The 24191-nt window shown below is 48.8% G+C and overlaps 1 protein-coding gene across 1 annotated transcript; it reads left to right on the top strand.

Moving 5' to 3' along the window:
* The first annotated feature begins 16058 nt into the window (after positions 1-16058).
* On the top strand, positions 16059-18539 carry LOC125524183 (PHD finger-like domain-containing protein 5A). Its single transcript, XM_048689256.1, has 2 exons — positions 16059-16233; positions 17953-18539. Exon 2 carries the CDS (start codon positions 17971-17973, stop codon positions 18301-18303), a length of 333 nt encoding a protein of 110 aa, XP_048545213.1. The 5' UTR covers positions 16059-16233; positions 17953-17970; the 3' UTR covers positions 18304-18539.
* The last annotated feature ends 5652 nt before the right edge of the window (positions 18540-24191 follow it).

Below are 24191 nucleotides of genomic sequence, written 5' to 3'. Positions count from 1 at the left end.
TCTCTTTATATCGTAGATTTGATTTGAATAAGTTGACACCTACTAAAATATCTTTGCAAATGGCTAATAAATCAACTGCTATACCTGTCGGTATTTGTGAGGATGTGCCTGTTGTGGTTGCAAACGTTACTATTTTAACGGACTTTGTTATTCTTGATATTCCCGGGGACGATAGTATGTCTATTATTTTTGGAAGACCCTTTTTGAATACTGCAGGAGCTGTTATTGATTGCACCAAAGGTAATGTCACTTTTCATGTTAATGGTAATGAGCATACGGTATACTTTCCGAGGAAACAACCTCAAGTCCACAGTATCAATTCTATTGGAAAAATTCCATCCATTATTTTTGAAAGTTTCGAATTTCCTCTTCCTACTATCAAAAAGAAATATGATATTCTTATTGTTGGGGATGTGCATATCCCCGTTAAGGTAACCTAGTGTTATTCGAAAATTCTCCAGTTCCATGTTATTCGGAATGAGTTTGTTAACAAGACTTGATCAACCTTGTTAATGGATTCCTTTTGATGATCATGAGATGGATGAATTTAGAAAACACAACTCTCTGTACCCTCTTTCTACTTTCTGTTATTTATATTAAATAAAGCAAAAATAGTAATTTCTGTCTGTTTTCTTATTATCCGTGCAATACAAAAATACCCCGAAAATAAAAGTTCTCCAAATGCCCTAAAATTTAAATATGATTTTTTCTAGAATATTTGAGAATATTTGGCACTGAGAACACAGCAGGGGGGCATCCACCTGGCCACGAGGGTGGAGGGCGCGCCCTACCCCCTGGGCGCGCCCCCTGCCTCGTGGGCCCATGGTGACTCTCCTCCACTTATTCCTGCACCCACACACTCCTTCCTCCCACAAACACCATTATCCAGCTCAAGCACGAGTTCTAACTCATTTTGCTGTGATTTTCGATCTCCTTGCTCAAAGCACCTCTCACAAATCTGCTTTGGGGGATTGTTCCTTGGTATGTGACTCCTCCAATGGTCCAATTAGTTTTTGTTCTAGTGCTTTATTCATTGCATATTTTTTCTACTTAGGTGACCCTGTTCTTGAGTTTGCATGTCAAATTTATGTGGTTCCAAGTAGTTTTGATGCATAATATATGCTCTAGGCACTTGTAGGAGTAGTTGCTATCAATTTTGTTGAGTTTGGTTCACTTTTATTTGAAGTTACTAAAAATTTCAGAATTTTTCAGAAAATAATGAAGAGATTTTTGAGGGGCTCATCGAGCCGAAGCTCGAAAGAAAAGCAAAATGAAGAAGCAAAGAGGCCCAAATATAATCTGCCTCGCATCGCGGAGGTTCGACCGTGTGAATGGCCTTGTGATGATTTCTTTAGAGCAGCCGAGATTTATGATGATTTCTATGAATTGGCTGAGAATGCAGGCCTCACCGCCTTCCTCCACGACCAGCGCGAACATTATCTCTTACTCACCAATATTTTTGTGCAAAACTTTCATTTCCATGATAGGAGCTCACCACATACGGTGGAGTTTTATTTATATGATGAGCATAAGGAGATGTCACTTCGTGATTTTTGTCGGGTTTGTTTGATCCCTTTCGAGGGCATCATAGAGGAACCACATCGCGGCGATGTGGATGGGTTTATTGATACCATCACTGTAGGGGAAACGAGGAAGGTTTTTGATGCACAAACTACTAACATACACTTTCCTGTTCTACGTTACTTTGCTATATTTGCTAGTAGATGCTTAATTGGGCGCGGAAACTATGGAAACATGAGTGCCCCTGATATTGTTATTTTGTGCCACGCCTTATTTCGTGATGATACATTCAGCATGGGTGCTACTATTGCAAAGCGGTTGAATCTTAACCGTACTAAGGGCCCTGTCGGTGTCAAGACCGGCGGATCTCGGGTAGGGGGTCCCGAACTGTGCGTCTAGGCCGGATGGTAACAGGAGGCAAGGAACACGATGTTTTACCCAGGTTCGGGCCCTCTTGATGGAGGTAAAACCCTATGTCCTGCTTGATTAATATTGATGATATGGGTAGTACAAGAGTAGATCTACCACGAGATCAAGGAGGCTAAACCCTAAAAGCTAGCCTATGGTATGATTGTTGTATGATGAAGTGGTCCTACGGACTAAAACCCTCTGGTTTATATAGACACCGGAGAGGGTTAGGGTTACACGAAGTCGGTTACAATGGTAGGAGATCTTGAATATCCGTATCGCCAAGCTTGCCTTCCACGCCAAGGAAAGTCCCATCCGGACACGGGATGAAGTCTTCAATCTTGTATTTTCATAGTCCTGGAGTCCGGCTGAAGGTATAGTCCGGCTACCCGAACACCCCCTAATCCAGGACTCCCTCAGTAGCCCCTGAACCAGGCTTCAATGACGACGAGTCCGGCGCGTAGATTGTCTTCGGCATTGCAAGGCGGGTTCCTCCTCCAAATTCTTCATAAAAGTTTGTAAACACCAAGAGTAGTGTCCGGCTCTGCAAAATAAGTTTCCACGTATTGCCACAGAGAGAATAATATTAACACAAATCTAATCCGCTGACGTATTCCGCAGCATGACATCACACTACGGCCAAGCCTTTATTCGAATCGTTTTCACTTTTCCACCTCAGCGTGTTTTGCGAGGCGGTTTCCTTGGCACGTCTTGTCAAAGCAGAGATCGTGTCCCCTTTATTTACGGGATTCTCATCAATACGGACGTGGGTAACCCAATCGTGCCCGTTAGCATGTCTTCTCGATTAAAGGCGAGTCCCAAACGGTTACGGGGAGGGCTCCTGGTATTCAACCTCTTATAAAGAGACCAAGGCCTTACTCCTTTTCTCCAATCTCAAAACAAGTTCGCCTGTCGCCTCGAGTTCCAACACCCTAGGCTCCAGATTCCAGGCGCTTCGGACCTTCGACAATGTCCGGTTCCGACCTTCAAGGCCGATGGATGCCCTCCTCCGTCACGGAGGAGGACGTGCTAAAGTTGAGAGAGGCTAAGTTCTTGACCGCCGAAATTTTGCATAGGTTGCCTGCTCAAAGGCAGGCTATTCCCAGTCCCCAGCCCGGTGAGAGCGTAGTGTTCATGTCTCACTTCCTTCGGGGGTTAGGCTTCCCGATGGATCCCTTCGTGAGGGGGCTGATGTTCTATTATGGGCTGGAATTTCATGACTTAGCTCCGGAGTCCATCCTCCACATTTCCTCATTCATCGTTGTGTGCGAAGCGTTCCTCCGTGTTACTCCTCACTTCGGATTATGGCTCAAGACTTTTGGAGTGGAGCCAAAGATGATCGAGGGACGGCACGCAGAGTGCGGAGGCGCTGTCATAAGTAAGAATGCTGATGCTCCATGGCCCGATGGATCCTTTCAAGAGGAGCTCGGCTTGTGGCAACGAGAGTGATTCTATATCACCGCTCCCAGGAGCGCCAAGTGGGTGGCGCCTCCTGCCTTTCGCTCAGGTCCCCCACCACGGCTAGCGTCATGGGTCAACAAAGGATTAGATTGGGGGTTATCCAAAGACGTGCCCTTGTTGCAGGGCCACATTAGGGATCTCTTAGAAAGAGACCTCAACCTGGTCAAGGTGACGCAGGTCATGCTGATTCGCCGAACACTGGCCGGCAAACATCGCTCCCTTCGTCTGTGGGAGTTTAATCCGGAGGGACCACGAGCTCTCCAGCATTTTATGGGCGCAACACCCGTGGAGATGTATAAAATGTTCTTCGGATCACAAGCAATGTGTCCAGATTTGACCGAGGACGCAGGTTTAAGCTGCAATCGGCCGGATACTCAAGTAAGTAACCTTGTGCCTGGACTCGCTATCCGTAAAATTGTCATAAATTCGCCCCTAAAAGAGCTGTCCTTTTAAATAGGAGTGGATAGCGAAGGCAAAGTTGATCAGGTGTCCGGCTCCCCTTCCTGAGACCAGGTCGGATCCCGTGCTAGTCAGGATGTTGAAGATCGTGCCTTTGGAGGGAAGTGAGGGGGAGGACAAGGAAACTATGGCCTCCTCGAAGGAGGCTGCTCCGAAGGGAAGAACCGACAATTCCTCTCCTAAGGGGAAGAAGAGGGACGCCTCTGACGACCCGGAGACCATGGCCTCAAAGCGGGGGGAAAAGTCCTCGTCAGAGGGTCCGACGCCGGGGAGATCCTCGGCCGAACTACGCCCTCAAAAGGATCAGCCCTCCAGCGAGCCGTAAGTATAGAAAGATTTTCCTGTAGAGGGATGAGAGAAATCCTTGCTTTTTATCTGAGAAGATTAACCGAAATTTTACTTTGTAGCTCGGACCTCAGCCCTTCTCAGCAGAGCTCGTCTTCGGGGGATCTTCTTCCGGAGATGATGGAGAGTGGAATGCCTCCCCCTACCGTACCGCCCGGCGAGGCGGGCGACCCTGAGGTGTCGTCGCGGAGGGTTTCTCCGAATCCGGCAGGGGTGGAAGGTAGCCATATGTCCCCCCAAGGTTATCCACGTCCGGCCTTCGATGGAGGTCATAGGACGAGTCCGACACCGTCCGATGCGCGGTCGGAGGAGCTGATGATTCTGCTGGGGCGAGCTTCTATCTTAGAGGACCACCGTGTATTGATGGTTACGGTGATTGGAAGGATTTCGTCCGCGGAAAGCGGATTGCATGAGGCCGTCAGAAGTTTGCTGACGGGTTTTGAGGTACATTTGATAATGTACTTCTTTGTCAGTTGCGCATAAACAAGATGCGCCCTGTGTAGATAGTAGCCCCTGAGACTCTGTGCGTTGTCAAAATTGACGGCGCGCAGAGGGTCATAATCCCAGGTCTAAAATGTCGCCTTTGTATACAGGTGGCGAAGTGTCCGGAATCGAGCCGAACTGATGATTTTGCCGAACTAAAGCGGCAACTTGACGTGGCAGATGCCGACATCACGCTCGTCAACAAGCGGCTTGATGAGGCTCAAGGTATGCAATTCCTCGGGCGGCATCTGGTAAGAGGAGCTTTATGCCAGTATCTTACAATGTGTGTGCTTGACGCAGATGGTGCGGCCGCCGTGGAGAGTCTTCGGGCAGAACTTATCCGAGCTAAGGAACAAGCCAGGAAAAGTGATGCGGTTGCCGAGAAGGCCCTTGAAGAGCTGAGAGCCGAACAGGCTGCTCACTGCCGAAGCAAGAAGGAGATGGCCGTGATGGCCGTGAAGTTAAAAAGTGCTACTGACCATTGCAAGTTTCTTGAGAAAGAAGACCGGGCGAGACAGACGGACTTAGAGAAGGCCGTTGCTGATGCCAAGGACGCTCGCTCTGCGATGAGAGCTGCGAAGGAGGAGCTGCGTCAGGCCGAACAGATTGCGGCTGGAAAGCCCTTTATGCTGCGGAGGAAGTTTTGCGATCCGAAGTTTGCTCCGTTGGACCGGATGTGGAGTGCGGAGAATACCTATCTGGATTTGGCAGCGAGTGCTGTTGATGTGACCGAATACTTTCGAGATCAAGAAGATCACGAAGTGGAAAGGCTTTTCTGGTCGCAGTTCCAGAATCCAGAGCGTCCACTGGCAGTGGACGATCGTCTGGCTCAATGGGCCGAACTGAATAGATTGTCCGGACGTGCCATGAAGTACGTCATGGGTCATCTGTGGCTGGGGAGATCGGAGCCGAAGAGTTATTTCAGCTTGGTGCAGCAATTCCTTGACGCGGTGCCACGTATCAATGTGATGAAGAGGTCAGCATGCATAGAGGGCGCACGGATGGCTCTTTCCCGTGTCAAGACATACTGGGTAGAGATGGAGACCACCGTTGTTGCATCCCGAGATTCGGACAAAAACCGAGTACCCTCCGAGCACTATTTTCAGGAAGTCCTTGAAGGCGCTCGTGTAATAGAGACGCAGTGCTCGAAGGATGCTATGTTCTGATAGCATATGTAATTATAAAGCAATATTTTGATGAATTGTAGTAGCCTTTTATACTTGTGCCTTCAAGTATTTGGAACACCTCCTGTGCGGCCGTTTTAAGATATATATATACAAAATCTGAAAGATTGCAGTCGTTGGCTTCAGCCCCCACGCACATAGTGCGGGGGTGCTCGCAGAAGGCGCATTTTCACACTTAATCCAATGTCTTGGTCCTACAAAGGAGGTGATAGCGCAGCGAGCTAGGCAACCGGACTATAATGCTTTAACACTTTCACTTAGCCATAGGAGCTTGACAATGGGACTATTTAGGTAGCCCCTGGTGGCGACTGCACTCGCCCGAATTCGGGGCGCGTATGTGCCTGGCCGGGAAACGGCCCTTCGTTAATGCGGAGGAATCCTACAGATTCCGGAGAGTCATTGAGTGGTTGACCAGTCTCACGCCATATCATGACAGTCGGTTTTCGGCTTTCTCTACTGAGGTGCTCGCCTGGCCGAACCAGGGCACAATCGCAGTAGTTCTCCTGGTGCCGCCTTAGCCGATAGAGCGGAACGTAAGGCGGCCGGACACAGGAGCCGGGCAACCCAACATTTGACCAAAATCATGACTCGGAGCTGATGCATATAAGGCCAAACTCGCGACGCCGAACACTCCCTAAGGTATTCGGTCTTTATGAGAGCGGGCGAGGTAACGCTCTGAGGTATAAGCCCCTAGTGTCCAGGTACGCGCAAGAATTCTGACTTGGCCACATGCCAAGACGCCAGCCTCCTCCTTGGTCATAGAACCAGGGGATGTGTATCAATAAGAGACAGTAAAAAAGGTTTACGCAGGGTCTTAATCTAAAAAGAATCCTTGGAATGGGTCCCTACTGCACGTCTGCGCCTGTGTCTCCGTTGTGCCGTATCCTGGGCGGGCGCAGCACGACGTTCATCTGTAAAAAGAGAGCAACTAAGTTGAAAGAGGGGCGTGCCGAACAAAAGTTATATGAAATAAACAAAGTGTAAAGTAAAATATGAAAAATTGAGCTTTATTGTCTCTTTTTTATACGTGTGAAGCCCCTAGTGCAGGGGTATATGGCCACTAAGCCTTTGTCAATGATCCTTTTGTGCCGGACTCGTCTATCCGTGTCCGTGGTCTTAATGACCTGTTCCGATGTTCTGGCTGGTGAAGCCATTGTATTGTGGGGCTGTTAAAGCGGCCGCACAATCCTCCGCTTGGGGGAGGTGTTCTCACTGCTTCCCCTTTAAGGAGATGATGCCGCGTGGACCGGGCATCTTAAGCGTAAGAGATGCATAATGCGGTATTGCGTTAAAGCGGGCGAAAGCTTCGCGTCCCAGTAGTGCTTGATAGCGACTTGAGAATGGGACGATGTGGAAAGTCAGCTTTTCGTGACGGAAGTTATCGGCAGAGCCGAAAATAACCTCGAGCCGGAGAAAACCCATGCAATGGGTGTCCGGACCTGGCGTTACTCCTTGAAAGGAGGTTTTGCTGTGGAGAATTCTTTTTGGGTCGATCCCCATGTGGCGGATTGAGTCCTGATATATCAGGTTGAGTCCGCTGCCACCGTCCATAAGGACATTTGAAAACTGGAGTCCGCCAATTATTGGATCGAGTACCAGGGCAGTCCAGCCTGGGTTCTTGACACTTCTAGAATAATTCAGATGATCGAAGATGATTGGTTTTGACAACTAGTGGCGGGATTCCTTTGGGATAGGCCGTGGGGCGCGTACCTTTATGGACGCCGCACGTTTTGTTATATGGAGTAAGTTTACTGTTTTTACTTCTTGTGGGAAATTCTTTTGTTTCCTGGTACTCTGCTTTTGGGGTTCGTCCTCGTCTTCACTTGGTGTGTCGAGCCCCTTGTGTTCGGCGTTGAGTCTGCCGGATTGTTTGAAAACCCAACAATCTCTGTGGGTATGGTTAGCAGGCTTTCCGGGAGTGCTGTGTATTTGACATATCCTATCCAAGATTTTGTTTAGGTTGGATAGGTCATCCCTGTTATCTTGGAGGGGCGGCTTTTTCTGATTCTGTCGTGAGCTTTTGAATCCGGCGTTGACTGCCGTGCTCTTTGGACTTTTTTCCTTAGTCCGGCGACGGTCCTTATTGCGTCGCGGTTTTCCGTTTCCATCCCTAGTTTCGGATGTACTTGGGTCGCTGGTGCTGCATCTTGCCAACCAGCTGTCCTCTCCTGCGCAAAAGCGGGTCATGAGGCTTGTTAGTGTGGCCATTGTTCTTGGCTTTTCTTGGCCGAGGTGTCTGGCGAGCCATTCGTCTCGGACATTATGCCTGAAAGCCGCTAAGGCTTCGGCGTCCGGACAGTCGACTATCTGATTCTTTTTAGTAAGGAATCTATTCCAGAATTGCCGAGCTGACTCTCCGGGCTGTTGAGTTATGTGACTAAGATCGTCTGCATCCGGAGGGCAGACATAGGTCCCTTGAAAATTTGCTCGGAAAGCGTCCTCGAGCTCTTCCCAACTTCCGATTGTGTTTTCAGGAAGGCTTTTGAGCCAATGCCAGGCTGGCCCTTTAAGCTTGAGGGGTAAGTATTTTATGGCGTGGAGGTCATCTCCTCTAGCCATATGTATGTGGAGGATATAATCCTCGATCCAGACTCCAGGGTCTGTTGTTCCATCATATGCCTCTATGTTTACGGGTTTGAATCCCGCTGGAAATTCATAATCCAGGACCTCATCGGTGAAACATAGGGGGTGTGCGGCACCCCTGTATTTGGGTGTGCCGGATTCTGATAATGGCTTTACTGCATTGCTTACGAGAGCTTGCTTTCTTGGCCCGTAAATGGACCTGGCTGGGCCATGATGCGAATCCTTAAGTGGGTCGCATGCCGGCTTAAGTGCGGCGCTGCTTGCTGCTTTTATGCTGGCCATGGGGTCGTCTATCCGACCGTGTAGCTTTCTCACTTTTGGAATGCGAGGGCTCTAAGGCCTCCTCGTCGAATTCAGGCAGTAGCTTTCTCTTCGGATAGCTTTTAGTGCGGCGACCGTCGCCGTATTTATCTGCGGTATTGATTACTTTACTCCATCTGATCCTGAGTGCATCTTTCGCAGTTTTTAGCTTCCGCTTTTGCTTTTTCAGGCTGCGTGCGGTTGCAACGAGCCGTTTGTGGAGGTTCTTCTGCTTCATGGGCTTGTCCGGCATAGGGTCGTCCGGAATGCCATTTTCGCCGGGGGAGGGATGTTCGGTTTCTCTATCCGGGTTGTCCTGTTGGGACGGTTGCTCTAAGGCATGCTCGTCGTCTACTGGCTCATCCTGCTCTATGGCTGGGTCTTTATCGAGACGGGGCTCGGGTCGGCGTTTACGCCGACGCTTTGATTGTTTTTCGAGAGATTGATCCCTCTTTCCATCCCCGTTTTCCTCGTTGTTGCTTCCTTTAGGGGTATCCACCATGTACACATTGTGAGATGAGGTGGCTGTCCAATGCCCTATAGGCGTTGGTTCTTGGTTGTCTCCTTCATCATCGTCCATACCGTCGATGTCTTCGGAGTCGAAGTCGAGCATGTCGGTTAAGTCGTCGACAGTGGCTACGAAGTGGGTGGTGGGTGGGTTTTGAATTTCTTCATCATCCGAATCCCATCCTTGCTGACCGTAGTCCGGCCAGGGCTCTCCTGATAAAGAGAGAGACTTTAGCGAATTCAGGATGTCGCGAAGGGCGAGTGCTGAAAGATGTCTACGACGGTGAACTCCATTATCGGCGCCCAATCGGATTCGATCGGCAGGGGCGCGGGAGGCTCGGAGTTCGGAAAGGAATCCGACTCCTCGGAGTCACGGGCCATGCAGAGTGCGGGGCTGGAGTTCGGCTCGATCGCCTCTGAGATCGCAGCCCCTGAGGCAGCGTCCAACCGCTGATCCTCGATTGGCGCAGTAGGCTCCGAATCAATGGTCGGAACCGATGCGTGTGCGGCCTCCAAGGCGCTGTTCGGCGGCAGAGCTATATCATGCCCATCGAGATAGTGCGGCGCGCTTGGCTATGGCTTGAATCCGTCGAAGATCAAGTCCCCGCGGATGTCAGCCGTGTAGTTTAGGCTTCCAAACCTGACCTGATGGCCAGGGGCGTAGCTTTCGATCTGCTCAAGGTGGCCAGGCGAATTGGCCCGCAATGCGAAGCCGCCGAAGACGAAGATCTGTCTGGGGAGAAAAGTCTCACCCTGGACCGCATCGTTGTTGATGTTCAAAGGAGCCATCGAGCCTGAAAGCGATGACACAGAGGAACTCTCAATGAAAGCACCAATGTCGGTGTCAAAACCGGCGGATCTCGGGTAGGGGGTCCCGAACTGTGCGTCTAGGCCGGATGGTAACAGGAGGCAAGGAACACGATGTTTTACCCAGGTTCAGGCCCTCTTGATGGAGGTAAAACCCTACGTCCTGCTTGATTAATATTGATGATATGGGTAGTACAAGAGTAGATCTACCACGAGATCAAGGAGGCTAAACCCTAAAAGCTAGCCTATGGTATGATTGTTGTATGATGAAGTGGTCCTACGGACTAAAACCCTCCGGTTTATATAGACACCGAAGAGGGTTAGGGTTACACAAAGTCGGTTACAATGGTAGGAGATCTTGAATATCCGTATCGCCAAGCTTGCCTTCCACGCCAAGGAAAGTCCCATCCGGACACGGGACGAAGTCTTCAATCTTGTATCTTCATAGTCCTGGAGTCCGGCTGAAGGTATAGTCCGGCTAACCGAACACCCCCTAATCCAGGACTCCCTCAGGCCCCGTCTTTGGAGGCATCTTCGCCTCGCGCCTAGCTGCACATTTTAACATACCTATTAGGCATTATGAGAAGGAAGAAAAATTGCTGCCTCCTGTTTATTTAGATTATAAGAGTATGGTAGCACACGATTTTATTGTTAAGAATAGGGAAAATGAGCTCAAATACAAATTGTTCTTTGATAAACATCATCCTGAAACTATTACCCTGCCTGCTCCTCCTTGTTTGATTTATCTGCAGGCAAGTACCTTGTTCCGTTGGAGGCTATTCACGCCTACCGGAACCCTACATCAACCACAGAGCCAGAGTCGGAACCATAAGTTGATCCTCCACGACAGTCTAATGACCAGTGGGATCCAGATATGATTGCCAACCAGTGGCAATCAAAGTCTTCTTCTTCGCAGTACGACCCCAACTATTACTATGGATATCCGCCAGGCCAACCGTGGCCATAGACCAACTTAGGCCAAAAGCCTGAGCTTGGGGAGTACGTATTTCTCACCGACATTACATTCATATTCACACACTCATTGCTAGTTGTCGGTGCTCACACTTTTTCATTGTAATATCAATGCTAGTTTATTTTCTCTTTTTATGCTTTCTTCTTGTGTGTTTAATAAACCTTAAAAAAATAGTTATAGCTTTTAGCTAGTTTTTTCCATGCTTATAATAGTAATTAAAAAGAAAATCCAAAAAGATTTCCTGTTCTTCTTTTTGCTTGTTGGGAGTTTTCCTGTGTAAATAGTTTTTTTTTTCTCTGGGGGTCGATAGGAGAAGACCATGATTAAATTGTTGAAGTGACTCCTATATGCATTATTGTTGATTTAACCAAGAGTCCATATTGCCTTGTCTTCTCCTGTTTATTGAATGCTTGCAGATTCCAGCTTAGTTCAATGCATGTGCACTATTATTGTTATTCACATCGTTCGGTCGTGCAAGTGAAAGGCAATTATGACGATATATGATGAACTGATTGAGATGGGAGAAGCTGGTATGAACTCGACCTCTCTTGTTTTTGTAAATATGATTAGTTCATCGTTCCTGATTCAGCCTATTATGAATAAACATGTTTGCGATGATAATTAGAGATCATAGTTTCTTATGCCATGCTTAATTAGCTAGGAGCTTATAATGGTTTACCTTGCGTACCAACATGCTATTAAAATGGTTGTGATGTGGTATGATAGGGTGGTATCCTCTTTTGAATGATTCGAGTGGCTTGACTTGGCACATGTTCACGCATGTAGTTGAAACAAAATCAACATAGCCTCTACGATATTTATGTTCATGGTGCATTATATCATATTCATACTTGCATTCGGTGTTAATTAATTTTAATGCATGTTCATGACTGTTGTCGCTCTCTAGATGGTCGCTTCCCAGTCTTTTTCTAGCATTCACCTGTACTAAGCGGGAATACTGCTTGTGCATCCAATCCCATAAACACCAAAGTTATCCCATATGAGTCCACCATACCTACCTATATACGGTATCTACCTGCCGTTCCAAGTAAATTTGTATATGCCAAACTCTAAACCTTCAAATAAATACCCTGTTTTGTATGCTCGCATAGCTCATGTATCAATTAGGGTTGTCCGTATCTTCCATGTTAGACGTGTTATTCTCAAGAGGAGTGGACTCCGCTCCTCACTTCCGAGAAAAGTGGCTGGTCACCGGGATGCCCAGTCCCATGCTTTATGCAAACCAAATCAAAATAATTGCAAACAAAACTCCAGCTGGGACTCTTATTAGTTGGAGGCACTCGTTGTTTCGAGCAAGCCATGGATTGATGCTTGTTGGTGGAGGGGGAGTATAAACTTTACCATTTTGTTTGGGAACAGCCTATAATGTGTGTAGCATGGAAGATATCGTCATCTCTTGGTTGTTATGTTGACAATGAAAGTATACCGCTCAAAATATTATTCATCTCTATTTCAAAACCGAGCTCTGGCACCTCTACAAATCCCTGCTTCCCTCTGCGAAGGGCCTATCTATTTACTTTCATGTTGAGTCATCATCCTCTTATTAAAAAGCACCCGCTGGAGAGCACCTCAGTCATTTGCATTCATTACTGTTAGTTTACATTGAGTATGACTTGACTAGATCTCTTTTACCATGAATTACAATGTCTAGTTAGTCCTTAATCTTTAAAGGTGCTCTGCATTTATGTTTTGCGGTCTCAGAAAGGGCTAGCGAGATACTATCTTGTTATATCATATTATGATTGTTTAGAGAAAGTGTTGTCATCCAAGATTTATTATTATTGCTCGCTAGTTGATTATGCCATTGACATGAGTAAACATGATACCTAAGCGTTATTGTGAATATGGTTAGTTTATAATCTTTGCTGAAAACTTGAATGCTGGATTTCCATATTTAAAACAACAAGAACAAACAGAGTTTGTAAAAGTTTTTTTTTATCACTTTCAGTTTATCAACTGAATTGCTTGACGACAAGCAAAGGTTTAAGCTTGGGGAGTTGATACGTCTCCGTCGTATCTACTTTTCTAAATACTTTTGCCCTTGTTTTGGACTCTAACTTGCATGATTTGAATGGAACTAACCCGGACTGACGCTGTTTTTAGCAGAATTGCCATGGTGTTATTTATGTGTAGAAACAAAAGTTCTCGGAATGACCTGAAACTTCACGGAGATTATTTTTGGAAATAATAAAAAATACTGGCAAACGATCAAGACCAGGGGGGCCCACATCCTAGCCACGAGGGTGGGGGGCGCGCCCCCTACCTCGTGGGCCCCCTGGAGCTCCTCCGACCTTAACTCCAACTCTATATATTCGTGTTCAGAGAGAAAAATCGGAGAGAAAGATTCATCGTGTTTTACGATATGGAGCTGCCGCCAAGCCCTAAACTCTCTCAGGAGGACTGATCTGGAGTCCGTTCGGGGCTCCGGAGAGGGGAATCCGTCGCCATCGTCATCATCAACCATCCTTCATCACCAATTTCATGATGCTCACTGTCGTGCGTGAGTAATTCCATCATAGGCTTGTTGGACAGTGATGGGTTGGATGAGATTTATCATGTAATCGAGTTAGTTTTGTTAGGATTTGGTCCCTAGTATCCACTATGTTCTGAGATTGATGTTGCTATGACTTTGCTATGCTTAATGCTTGTCACTAGGGCCCGAGTGCCATGATTTCAGATCTGAACCTATTATGTTTTCATCAATATATGAAAGTTCTTGATCCTATCTTGCAAGTCCATAGTCACCTACTATGTGTTATGATCCGGCAACCCCGAAGTGACAATAATCAGGACCACTTCCGGTGATGACCGTAGTTTGAGGAGTTCATGTATTCAGTATGTGTTAATGTTTTGGTCCGGTACTCTTTTAAAATGAGGCCTTAATATCCCTTAGTTTCCGTTAGGACCCCGCTGCCACGGGAGGGTAGGACAAAGAAGCACGTATGACTATATTCGGAATACATGCCTACATTACATTGATGAATTGGAGCTAGTTCTGTGTTACTCTAGGTTATGACTGTTACATGATGAACCGCATCCGACATAATTCTCTATCACTGATCCATTGCCTACGAGCTTTCCATATATTGTTCTTCGCTTATTTACTTTTCCATTGCTATTGTTATCATCACTACAAAATACCAAAAACATTACTTTTGTTACCGTTACTTTTGCTATTCATATTACTTTGCTACTAAATACTTTGCTGCAGATATTAAGTTTCCAGGTGTGGTTGAATTGACAACTTAGCTGTTAATACTTGAGAATATTCTTTGGATCCCTTGTGTCGGATCAATAAATTTGGGTTGAATACTCTATCCTCGAAAACTGTTGCGATCCCCTACACTTGTGGGTTATCATATCTCCTGGGGGTAGAAGGCTTCGAGAGACCTTCATGGACCCGAGGGTGCAGAGGTGGAGGACAAAGATGCGGAGAAAGGGGAGATCGATGCAGCAGTGACTGTGACCGAAGACGATGATAGCGACATCGATTGGGGGTGTCTTTGACTACAGGGTTCACCAGGACACGGCCGAGTAGTTTGGCACGCCGGCAAGGTCTAGCATGGTGATTGGATGAGCAAATGAGAAACGACGCTGGCATTGACGCGCCACGCCGTTGACGTGCCACCCTCACCATCGTCATGCCTAATGTCGAACATTGCCAAATTAAAGCTCGTCATGTCTTCTCGCGGTCGTGTGTTGCCTCAGAGTGTGTATCGCTTATGGTTAGTGCTACTATACTTATTACTTTCGCATGATTATAGGATCTTCCACATGAATACTATCAATTGCAAAGGGAAGATTGATAATTCTATGGGCTAAGCTATTTTAGGTTCGGTTGTCTTAAATAAAGAAATTAAGGACCAAAAGTTTCCATGACCAGACTGGTACATGGAACTTAGTTTGGAGCCTTTTGTGCCCACCAAAGTTCAAAAAATTATCTAGAGAGCGTTGCATAGTGTGATTCCATGCTGGTCTATTCTAGCTAATAAGCATCTTAAAATTAATCCAAGTTGTCTTGCACGTAATCAGGGACCCGACACAATTCAACATCTTCTGTTTGAATGCAAACTCGCAGTGGACGTTTGAAAATCTCTCAGTCTGGAGGATGTCATTAGGAGAGCAACCAATGTGGACAGGGCTAGTGAAGCTGTTTTGTGGCACTTGTTATGCTTAAAGGACATTGATATTCATATGTTGAGACTGCCAAAACAGAGGGAAATTATGGCAACGGCAGCATAATACCCTTGGTACGAAAGGAGGAAATTGACCCATGGTGGAATATATCCAAAATGCAGCTCAAATAAGTTTGGCAGTGAGAGGACTTGCGGCCAACTTCGTTATATCATGTAGTCTGAAACTTATATAGAAAGTGGTTGGTTGTGTGAAACCAAGATATAGCCATGTCAAACTAAATGTTGATGCTGGATTTGACAGTGACATGCTAGAGGGTTCAGTCGGCGCAGTTCTTTGGGATCATAGCGGGCAGTTTGTTGCTGCTACTAACAAAAAACTTGATACTTGTTTTATTTCATTTACAGCAGAGGCAATAGCTGTCCGATTTGGTATGAATATTGCGTGCATCGTGAGGCTGCAGCAAAGTTGAAATCTGTTCAAATAATGTGGACGTCGTTGAAGCTCTGAAAGAGGGTAGTTCTACCTCTGTTGCTAGTGCAATCTTCGATGATTGCTACTTTATGTCCTTAGATTTTACCATATAATCTATAATTATTACTAGTTTAGAGAAAGTAATTAAGTAGCTCATAAATTAGCTAGGTTAGCTAAGTTTTCTCCCCCTGAAATTATGGATGGATTCGGCCTTTAGTGCGATCATCCCAATGCTTGTATATGATGCTACTATCGTGACACATGAAAAAAAGGGGGAGTTTATTGTAAGAAAAAAATGACCAAAAGTTTCCAGCCGTTTCCAGCGCGGAGCGTACTGAACTCGTCACGCCGTTTCCAGCCGTTGGATTGGATGAGCTGTGCTGTATTCGGTCGGAGGCTCGGATCGTGCATCCATCTGTAAGCTTCTTGACTCTTGTAGCACCCACCCCTCGAAAAAGGAAGCAGCATCACTCTCCGCCGCGCCGCGAGACCTAGCCGAGCCCATCGTGTATCCTCGTCGCCGCCAGGAGCACGGAGCGACACCGCCGCCGCAGCCAGCGCTTCCTCTCCAAGGTGCGTGACCACCGAATCCAAAACTTCTCTGGATGAACCATGGTTCTTTTCCGTCGCCAGAAACACATGCCCTAGAGCACATGCGGCTCGAGTAGGGCTGTAGGGGAGAGAGGGGTCTGTATCCCGTTGGTTGGGGGGTTGCGCGAAAGCCGATAAACGCGGTGTCACCGATGGTGGAACGCAGTTGAGCGCCTGGTTTTTAGTGAGACAATTTTTGCCTGATGACTTGGGGATTTTGCGCTCGTGCACGTGAAGTGTTTGATGAAATGTTGTGGTCGGCGCTGCCGAATCTTGTGTGGCCACGGCTTGTAGAGCATGGAGCAGAGTCCTATGCTTTTCAAAGTGTAAATCAAATTGGAGGCTAGCAAGTTTGTTTATGCATGTTAGTCTTTGCATTATGAGCCTAACTCTCAACAGAAGCTGTTTCTGGTAAAGCGTTACTGTTTAGTTTTGTGTGTCAAAATGTTTAGGGAAGCTTGTCCGATCCTATCCAGCACTGCAGGTGGTTATAACTCAAAACCTGTGTCTATGTTGTTTTGTCATATGTATTTCTGATCAGCCATGCCTACAATCGATGATGTGGGCAGAGCTGCTGTTTGACGGACAGCCTAATTACACTGTTGCCGGCCATTGTATATGGGGCTGTTGCTTTGCTAGTCCCCGTAGCTCAGTCACATTCCTCTGGTTTAGGTCTTCAATTTCCCCCAAATCGTGAGTTACGATTAGTCGGTTTCTCTTTGAGACAGATTTGTGCTCAGAGTAATTTGAATACTGCAGTCTCCTTACTGGAATTAATAATAATAATAAATAGGTTCAGTTGATTGCAGTATCCAAATTATATATGACATCAACAACAAATCTGTGGAACTAGCCAACCAGGTGACCATTGATTGGAAATGTTGTGGAGCAACTTCCAACATCGAAACCAGGATTACATCGCCTAACATACCACACCTTTCTTTTGCGGGGAATTTAATATACTATACCTAAAGGCATGAATCATGGGGTAGCATTCTTCTTGAGTATGAGTGAGTTTCTAGCCTAGCCACTAGTTGTGAGAACATGTGATCAGTGATTTGTTGTAGCTTTAGTAGGAAACATGTGCCTAGGTGTTAGTATGTCACAACACACTCTTACGATGTATACCCTTGCACGGAACTGTATCTTTTTTTATGAGAGATCTCTGTCAGGAGATACTCAGTGGCTTTCAAATTGGTTAGCTTAAATGTTGGTAATGTTGGCATTTTCTGGTGATTTGTGATTTTTCTCTTTGTAAGATATCCCATGAAATTGTGTTTGAAACCCACCTGATGATGCCGAACAAACATACTGGAATGATGTTGGTGCCATTTTTAGCCATACCCACCCTGTTTGCCTTTTTTTTTTAATTATGAGATGTAGTAGCAGTATAATTTGTCCTTTCATTATTTCTCGTAAACCTGACAAACAATAATGGCACGTAATGTAGAGCTGGAGGAATATGTATTTCTGAAAGAGTTTTTGCTGTTTTCCTGTTTTCAGAATAATTAATTGAACAACTATTTGCTTCTCTGTAGGGGATACTGTGTTTAGTTTGCTAATAGTTACAACGGTAACCTCATTAACAGTTTGCTTCTCTTAGGAGGGGATGTGAATTGCTCATCTGCTTGTTATTCCTGCTACTTGCAGATTAACATTGCTATATTCTGATCATATATGAATCCAAATATGATTTGCCAGGTTAGCATCTGACCAGCCATGGCGAAGCATCATCCTGATCTCATCATGTGCCGGAAGCAGCCTGGCATTGCTATTGGTCGCCTGTGTGAGAAGTGTGATGGCAAGTGCGTCATCTGTGACTCGTACGTGCGCCCATGTACGCTTGTCCGGGTCTGCGACGAGTGCAACTACGGCTCGTTCCAGGGAAGGTGCGTCATCTGCGGCGGAGTTGGCATCTCAGACGCCTACTACTGCAAAGAGTGCACGCAGCAGGAGAAGGACCGAGATGGGTGCCCCAAGATTGTCAACCTTGGAAGCGCCAAGACCGATCTCTTCTACGAGCGCAAGAAGTACGGTTTTAAGAAGAGATGAATTACATACATGGATTTGTCGGGTCCTCCGGGCCTCTCATTCTGTGCCGTTACGCTAATACCAGAAGCAGGTTGCTGGGGCAGCGGCATTGTGTCCGTGTTATCGTTTGATCCTTATATACAAGAATCCATCCCTGATATGCTCTGTAATGACTAGTTCTGTTGTATGGTTCAAAACTCTAGACTGCATATGCAGTATGCACTTGATGTGAATGACCATGAATGTTTGACTTGAAATGTGTGCTGGGATGGCCTTTTGTATTTTTACTTAATCGCCTCAGCTACTCTGAAGACCTGAGGTATGGCTGTAATGTAGAAATACATGCTGGTAGCAGATCATGCCTGATGTGCTTATGATGGAGAGTCAGCTGGAAGTAGGGATTCAAGCGGTGGGCTGGAGGATAATACTGTAGTGCAGATGTAGTGTTAATTTCGCGGGACGAGGCGGGATGCCGCTTGCACCCCAAGCTGAAAGTAATCTGATCAGTGGCGTTCTTGCTGGGCGTATGGACGTACCATGTATGCACTTCCAGGATTTTGTACTTGTATAGGGGATAGATAACCTAGGAGAAAATCATTTTGGAGCTCGGCCTCCATGGAGGCTGATCTTTTTTTTTTGAAAAATTCAAAATTCATACTATTTGATTTCAAAAAAATCTGAAAAAATTGCACAAGTACACAAGGATATGATGTGTATATGTGTAAAATTTCAGAATGAAATACCTTGAGATGCGATCTGTGCAAAAAGAACAAATTCATGGACTTTTGGGATGAATAGTATCATGTGTTGAAAAGCCAAAGATTTTTCTTTTTTGCACAGCCCTCATTTCAATATATTTCGTCCTGGAAATTTACACACACGTGTGTTATGCCTCCATGTATGTCTGTATTTTTTTCAGGATTTTTTGAAATGTGAAAAATATAAATTTTGTTGAATTTTGAATTTTTCAGAAACCGGCCTTCATGGAGGCCGAGCTCCAAAAGTAATTTTCGATAACCTAGCAACTATGTGACTTCAGTATTTTGTTTTTGTATATAAATTAGTAAACGTATGATCCAACTTCAAATATACCTGCAAGGTTGTAGTAAGTCTGTATCCGCAGGATAAATGCATGGCATAACAAATTAACAATTCTGTGGTTTGATCACCTATGTTTACTAATTTTAGGACCAAATAAGAGATAGTCTTATTTTTGGCTTTGAAAAAACAAAAGGCGCCCCTGCAATGACAGAATACTGTTTATTCGTTAGCTCACAAGATTTTGTGATGGGTGGTTTTGGCGGTGAGAAGGCGCACGATACATACCTGTCGCATTGTTGGCGCTGGCCGATGTTTAATCATAGTATATTGGTTTCGTGCTTTAACCGTGCTTGCCGCACGGTGTATGCCAGCACCCGGGCGTCACCTTTTATTCCACAGTGTATGGACCTGGAATAGCGATGTGGTACTAAACATCAGCGCAGCAACACGTAAGCAAGGAACCACCGACCACACGGGCTTGTTTTCCTTGGCGCTTGCCTTCGTGATAGAGCATCTCCCGCGGCGTCTCCAATGGGCCCAGGGCATTTTTTAGCGCCGGCGTCAAAAAGCAGTTCAACCACGCCCTTAAAAACCCGTTTTTTGTCGATTTAGTTCGAAACTGGCGTCGGCGAATCCAATCCGAACCCGACGCCTGAGGACGCCGGAGAAACTAATTTTGGCGCGAACAGGAATAGGCCCGCCGAGTCAGCGACACGCCGCTTCGCCGTTCTCATCGTCTCGGTTCCTGCGGGAATCAATGCCAAGGCTGCCGCGCTGCCGTGTCGGTCAACCTTTCATTGATGCCTCACGGATGGCGCAGTGAAGGCGCCGCAACGCGCGTCCCACCCACTCCTGCCACGCGGCACCCGGCGAGCAAGTTCTCACCGCCCCGCTTCGGCTATAAAAGCCGACCTCCCCGTCGATGAACGCCACAGTCGCCACACCTCGTCTCCTCTCTCACCTCGTCTCGTCACAGAAGCCACTCTCCCCCTCTTCCCCCGCCAACGAGCAATGGCCGAGCGTTATCCATGCGACGCCCCGACGGCTAACGGCTTCGCCCGACGCCATCTTCGCGAGGACAAGGCGCGCCTCCTCTACGAGATCGACTACCCGGCGTCCCCAGACATGCGGGTGCCGGGCTCGTGGAGGCTGAGCGCCGCCGGCGTCCCGGTGCCCCCGGTTCCCACCGGGGCTGAGCGGCGAGCCGAGATCGCCAGCATCCGTTCGTCGTTGTCGGAGGCGCGGCGGAACGAGCCGAGGTACACCGTCGACAACCACACAGTGTGGACGATGTACTTCCACCGCCGCCACGAAGACCAGGTCGCCTCCGCCGACGGCATCATCCCCGCGGCCGCCTCAACACCGACGGGCGGTGTGAATGGTGAGGCGTGCCCGACCGCACCCTCGAGGCCGTCCTCGATCACATCGAGACCGGCAACACACCGCGCCTCGAGTACCAAGCGCCCCCGTCCTTCTCTCGCCGCCGCGGTAGTTCCTGGACGGCGCGGCGAATGGAGGCGGCGACCTCCTCGTCGTCGGGCTCCGGTTCGCTCTCCTTTGGGTCGCCAGCGCTCCGCCCCGTCAAGTCGGAGCCACAGGAGACGCCGCTTGGGCGCCGCACCGGCAGCGGCGCTATAACGCCCTCGATGCGGCTATATCTCCTACGCGTCGAAGCACGACTTAGAGGCATAACCGCATTGAAAGCAATGTCGCAAGTAAGGTAATCTTCACAACATCCCATGTAATACATAATAAGGGGAAAGGTAACATAGTTGGCTTACACTCGCCACGTCACACAAAGTACATAAATAGCAATACATCATCCAATACACTCATGGTCCGACTACGGTACCAAAATAAAAGATCAACCCAACATGCGACACGGTCCCGATCGCCCCAACTGGGCACCACTACTGATCATCAGGGAAAGACATATAGTAACGGCATGCGTCTTCGTCGAACTCCCACTTGAGCTCAAGCGCATCATCTGGAACAGAGTCATCGGGCCCTGCATCTGGTTTGGAAGTAATCTGTGAGCCACGGGGACTCAGCAATCTCGCACCCTCGCGATCAAGACTATTTAAGCTTATAGGTAAGGCAAGGTAAATATGTGGAGCTGCAGCAAGCGACTAGCATATATGGTGGCTAACCTGTTCGCAAAAGAGAGCGAGAAGAGAAGGCAAAGCACGAACGAAGAACTAGAGAAACAACCTACGGCAAGCATTACTCCAACACCGTGTTCGCTTCCCGGACTCCGCCGAGAAGAGACCATCACGGTAACACACGCGATTGATTCATTTTAATTAAGTTAAGGTTCAAGTTATCTACAACCGGACATTAACAAATTCCCATCTGCCCATAACCGCGGGCACGACTTTCGAAAGTTCAAATCCCTGCAGGGGAGTCCCAACTTAGCCCATGACAAGCTCTCACGGTCAACGAAGGATATACCTTCTCCCGAGACATTGCGATCAGACTCGGTATTCCGGTTCTACAAGACAACTCCGACAAGTCAAAACAAATCCAGCAACACCGCCCGAATGTGCCGACAAATCCCGATAGGAGCTTGTCGGGGGTTTGGTGCGACATATGCCAACGGATGGCTTATCATGGTGGGGGCGAGTAGAACGTCGCCGGTGCCTGGAAACGGGATGAGACGAAGACATGCACGCCAGTGAATCTTACCCAGTTTCAGGGCTCTCCGAGGAGATAACACCCCTACTGCTGCTCTGCGGGGTCTCCGCATGATCACTATGGTCAAGTGTTTACACGGTTGCTCCTTGAGCTGTATCTGGTGGTAGGAGAGGGCAAGGCCAGCTCCCTCCTTCTATCTGGTATGGTGTAGAACTACTGGGATCCAACCCTTTGCATGGGTGCCCTGGGGGGTTTATATAGGCCTACCCCCCAGGGGTACAATGGTAATTAGACTGTGCGCGGGCCCAGCCGTCAGTGCCTCCGACCTCCGACTTCTCCGCCGACTGCTGGGGCCCGCCGACTGGTCTGGTACGGAGCCGACAGGCCGCGTCCGCCGCGGGCGAGTCTTGCCGGGTGCTGATTACTGTAGTCGTGCTCCTGATGACGCAGGCTTGGTCATGGGGTCATGGCAACAGCCCCGCTGCCTGGCGGGCGATCACTGTGGCCACTCCCCATCTCATCTTGATTAATGGCGCGTGGGCCCCGGGGGCTGGCTCGGCCGACTTCCCCGGGCCGACTCCCGATGGGTCCGACTGGCGGTCCTCCCGCCGTCTCCCGAGGTCTCGCTGGCTGGTGGGTCCCGATGCTTCCAGGCCGTACAGACAAGCCGTCGTGGGCACAGGACTTGGTACTGTGGTGCTGACGTTAGGGCTGGCATGGCAACAGTGCCACGCCGCACGGAGATCTTCCGGAGTACGGCGTGTTGTGGCCATGCCTACCCTTGGTGAGGGGCGGGGGTAGGCTTTGCTGTGGCCACGCCCCTGCCTCGTCCCCTTTGATGAGGCCGTGATTCGTTGGAGTCGCCGGCCGACTCCCCAAAGCCGGCTTCTCTGGAAGTCGTCCTTGGGACTCGGCCGCAGGCGGGCAGTCGGCCGTCCTGCCGTTGACTCCTTAGGAGGCGGCTCTTCGTCCCGGAGTCTTGTGGGGCGCAACCTGCCCCGATGTCTTGAAAGGTTATGGGCCTTGGGTTGGCCTACCCGTGGCCCATTACTCCGACAGTAGTCCCCGAAGCTGGTGAGGCGTCGCGGACGATCGACTGAGAAGCCTCAACAGTTTCTCTCTCCGGGTGCTCGACGCGTGGTCTTGATTGACTTCCGCCGGGCCGACTAGAAGGAGTCGGACTCGCCCAACTCAGACTCACTCAATTCCGACTTGCTCAGTAGTTCGAACGTCGCGGCGGGATTTCAAGTGGCGTGCTAGCTAAGCTTCCAGGCCGCCGCCCGTTCTTGGCCTGTCACGCGAGGGCACGTGGCCAGGCCGTCCTGCCAGCCCACGCGCGCGACGGGACAGGCCCGGAGGCGGGGCCCGCCACTACCGCGCCTCGGCGCCCGAGCGGATCCGTTGTGGCCCCCGTGGACGGTTGGGATTCCCGTGACGTTACTGCGTGCAGTAACTTTTCGGGGATCGTGGGGGACGTGGGGTTGTGGGCGCAGTAAATCCCCACGTCCGCCCCCTCTGCTTCGCAGCCCACGGGGCTATAAGTAGGGGGAAGAGGGGGGCACGCGCGCCCCTCCTTCCTACTACCTCTCGCTCTCTTCATCCTCGCTCTCCTGCTTCCTCTCTTCTTCGCTCTGCCGCACGCCCAAGCTCCGGCGAACACCGCGGCGACAGCTTCGCGATGAGTTCCTCCTCCGCTGCCGCGCCTCCCCCAGTGCGTTACGGCACCTGGGACGGCTGCGAAGTCCACGAAGACCATATCGAGTTCCTCCGCCGGACCCGTCGGCTTCTCGACGAGGATCGCGTGCAGGTGCGTCTAGCGCCGGAGGGGGAGATTTCCCCTGCCCCGCAGGAGGGCGAGCGGGTCATCTTCCGCTCGCACTGCCTGCGCGGGCTAGGGCTGCCGGCGAGCAGCTTCTTCCGGTCGTTCATGGAGTTCTACGGCCTTCAGCCGCACCACCTCACCCCCAACACAGTGGTGCTGCTGTCCGCCTTCGTGGCTCTGTGCGAAGGCTTCCTCGGAGTCCTCCCCACCCTCGAGCTCTGGGGGAGTTCTTCTTCTCCAAGCTCGGCACCCAGGCCGTGGGCGTGTCGGCTTAGTGCGGTGCCTTCATCACCGTTCGAAGGACAGGAGCCGACAACCACTTCCCCTCCGTCTCGCTGTTGAAGTCGGTGAAGATGCGGCAGAGGTCCTACTTCTACGTCAGGAACGTCGCCTCGAGGGGCGACTGGGTCAA

Source organism: Triticum urartu, chromosome 7A (genome assembly GCF_056163025.1).
Source record: "Triticum urartu cultivar PI428250 chromosome 7A, HENAU_Tu73, whole genome shotgun sequence".
Taxonomy (NCBI): Eukaryota; Viridiplantae; Streptophyta; class Magnoliopsida; order Poales; family Poaceae; genus Triticum; species Triticum urartu.
This window is presented reverse-complemented; position numbering and strand designations above follow the sequence as displayed.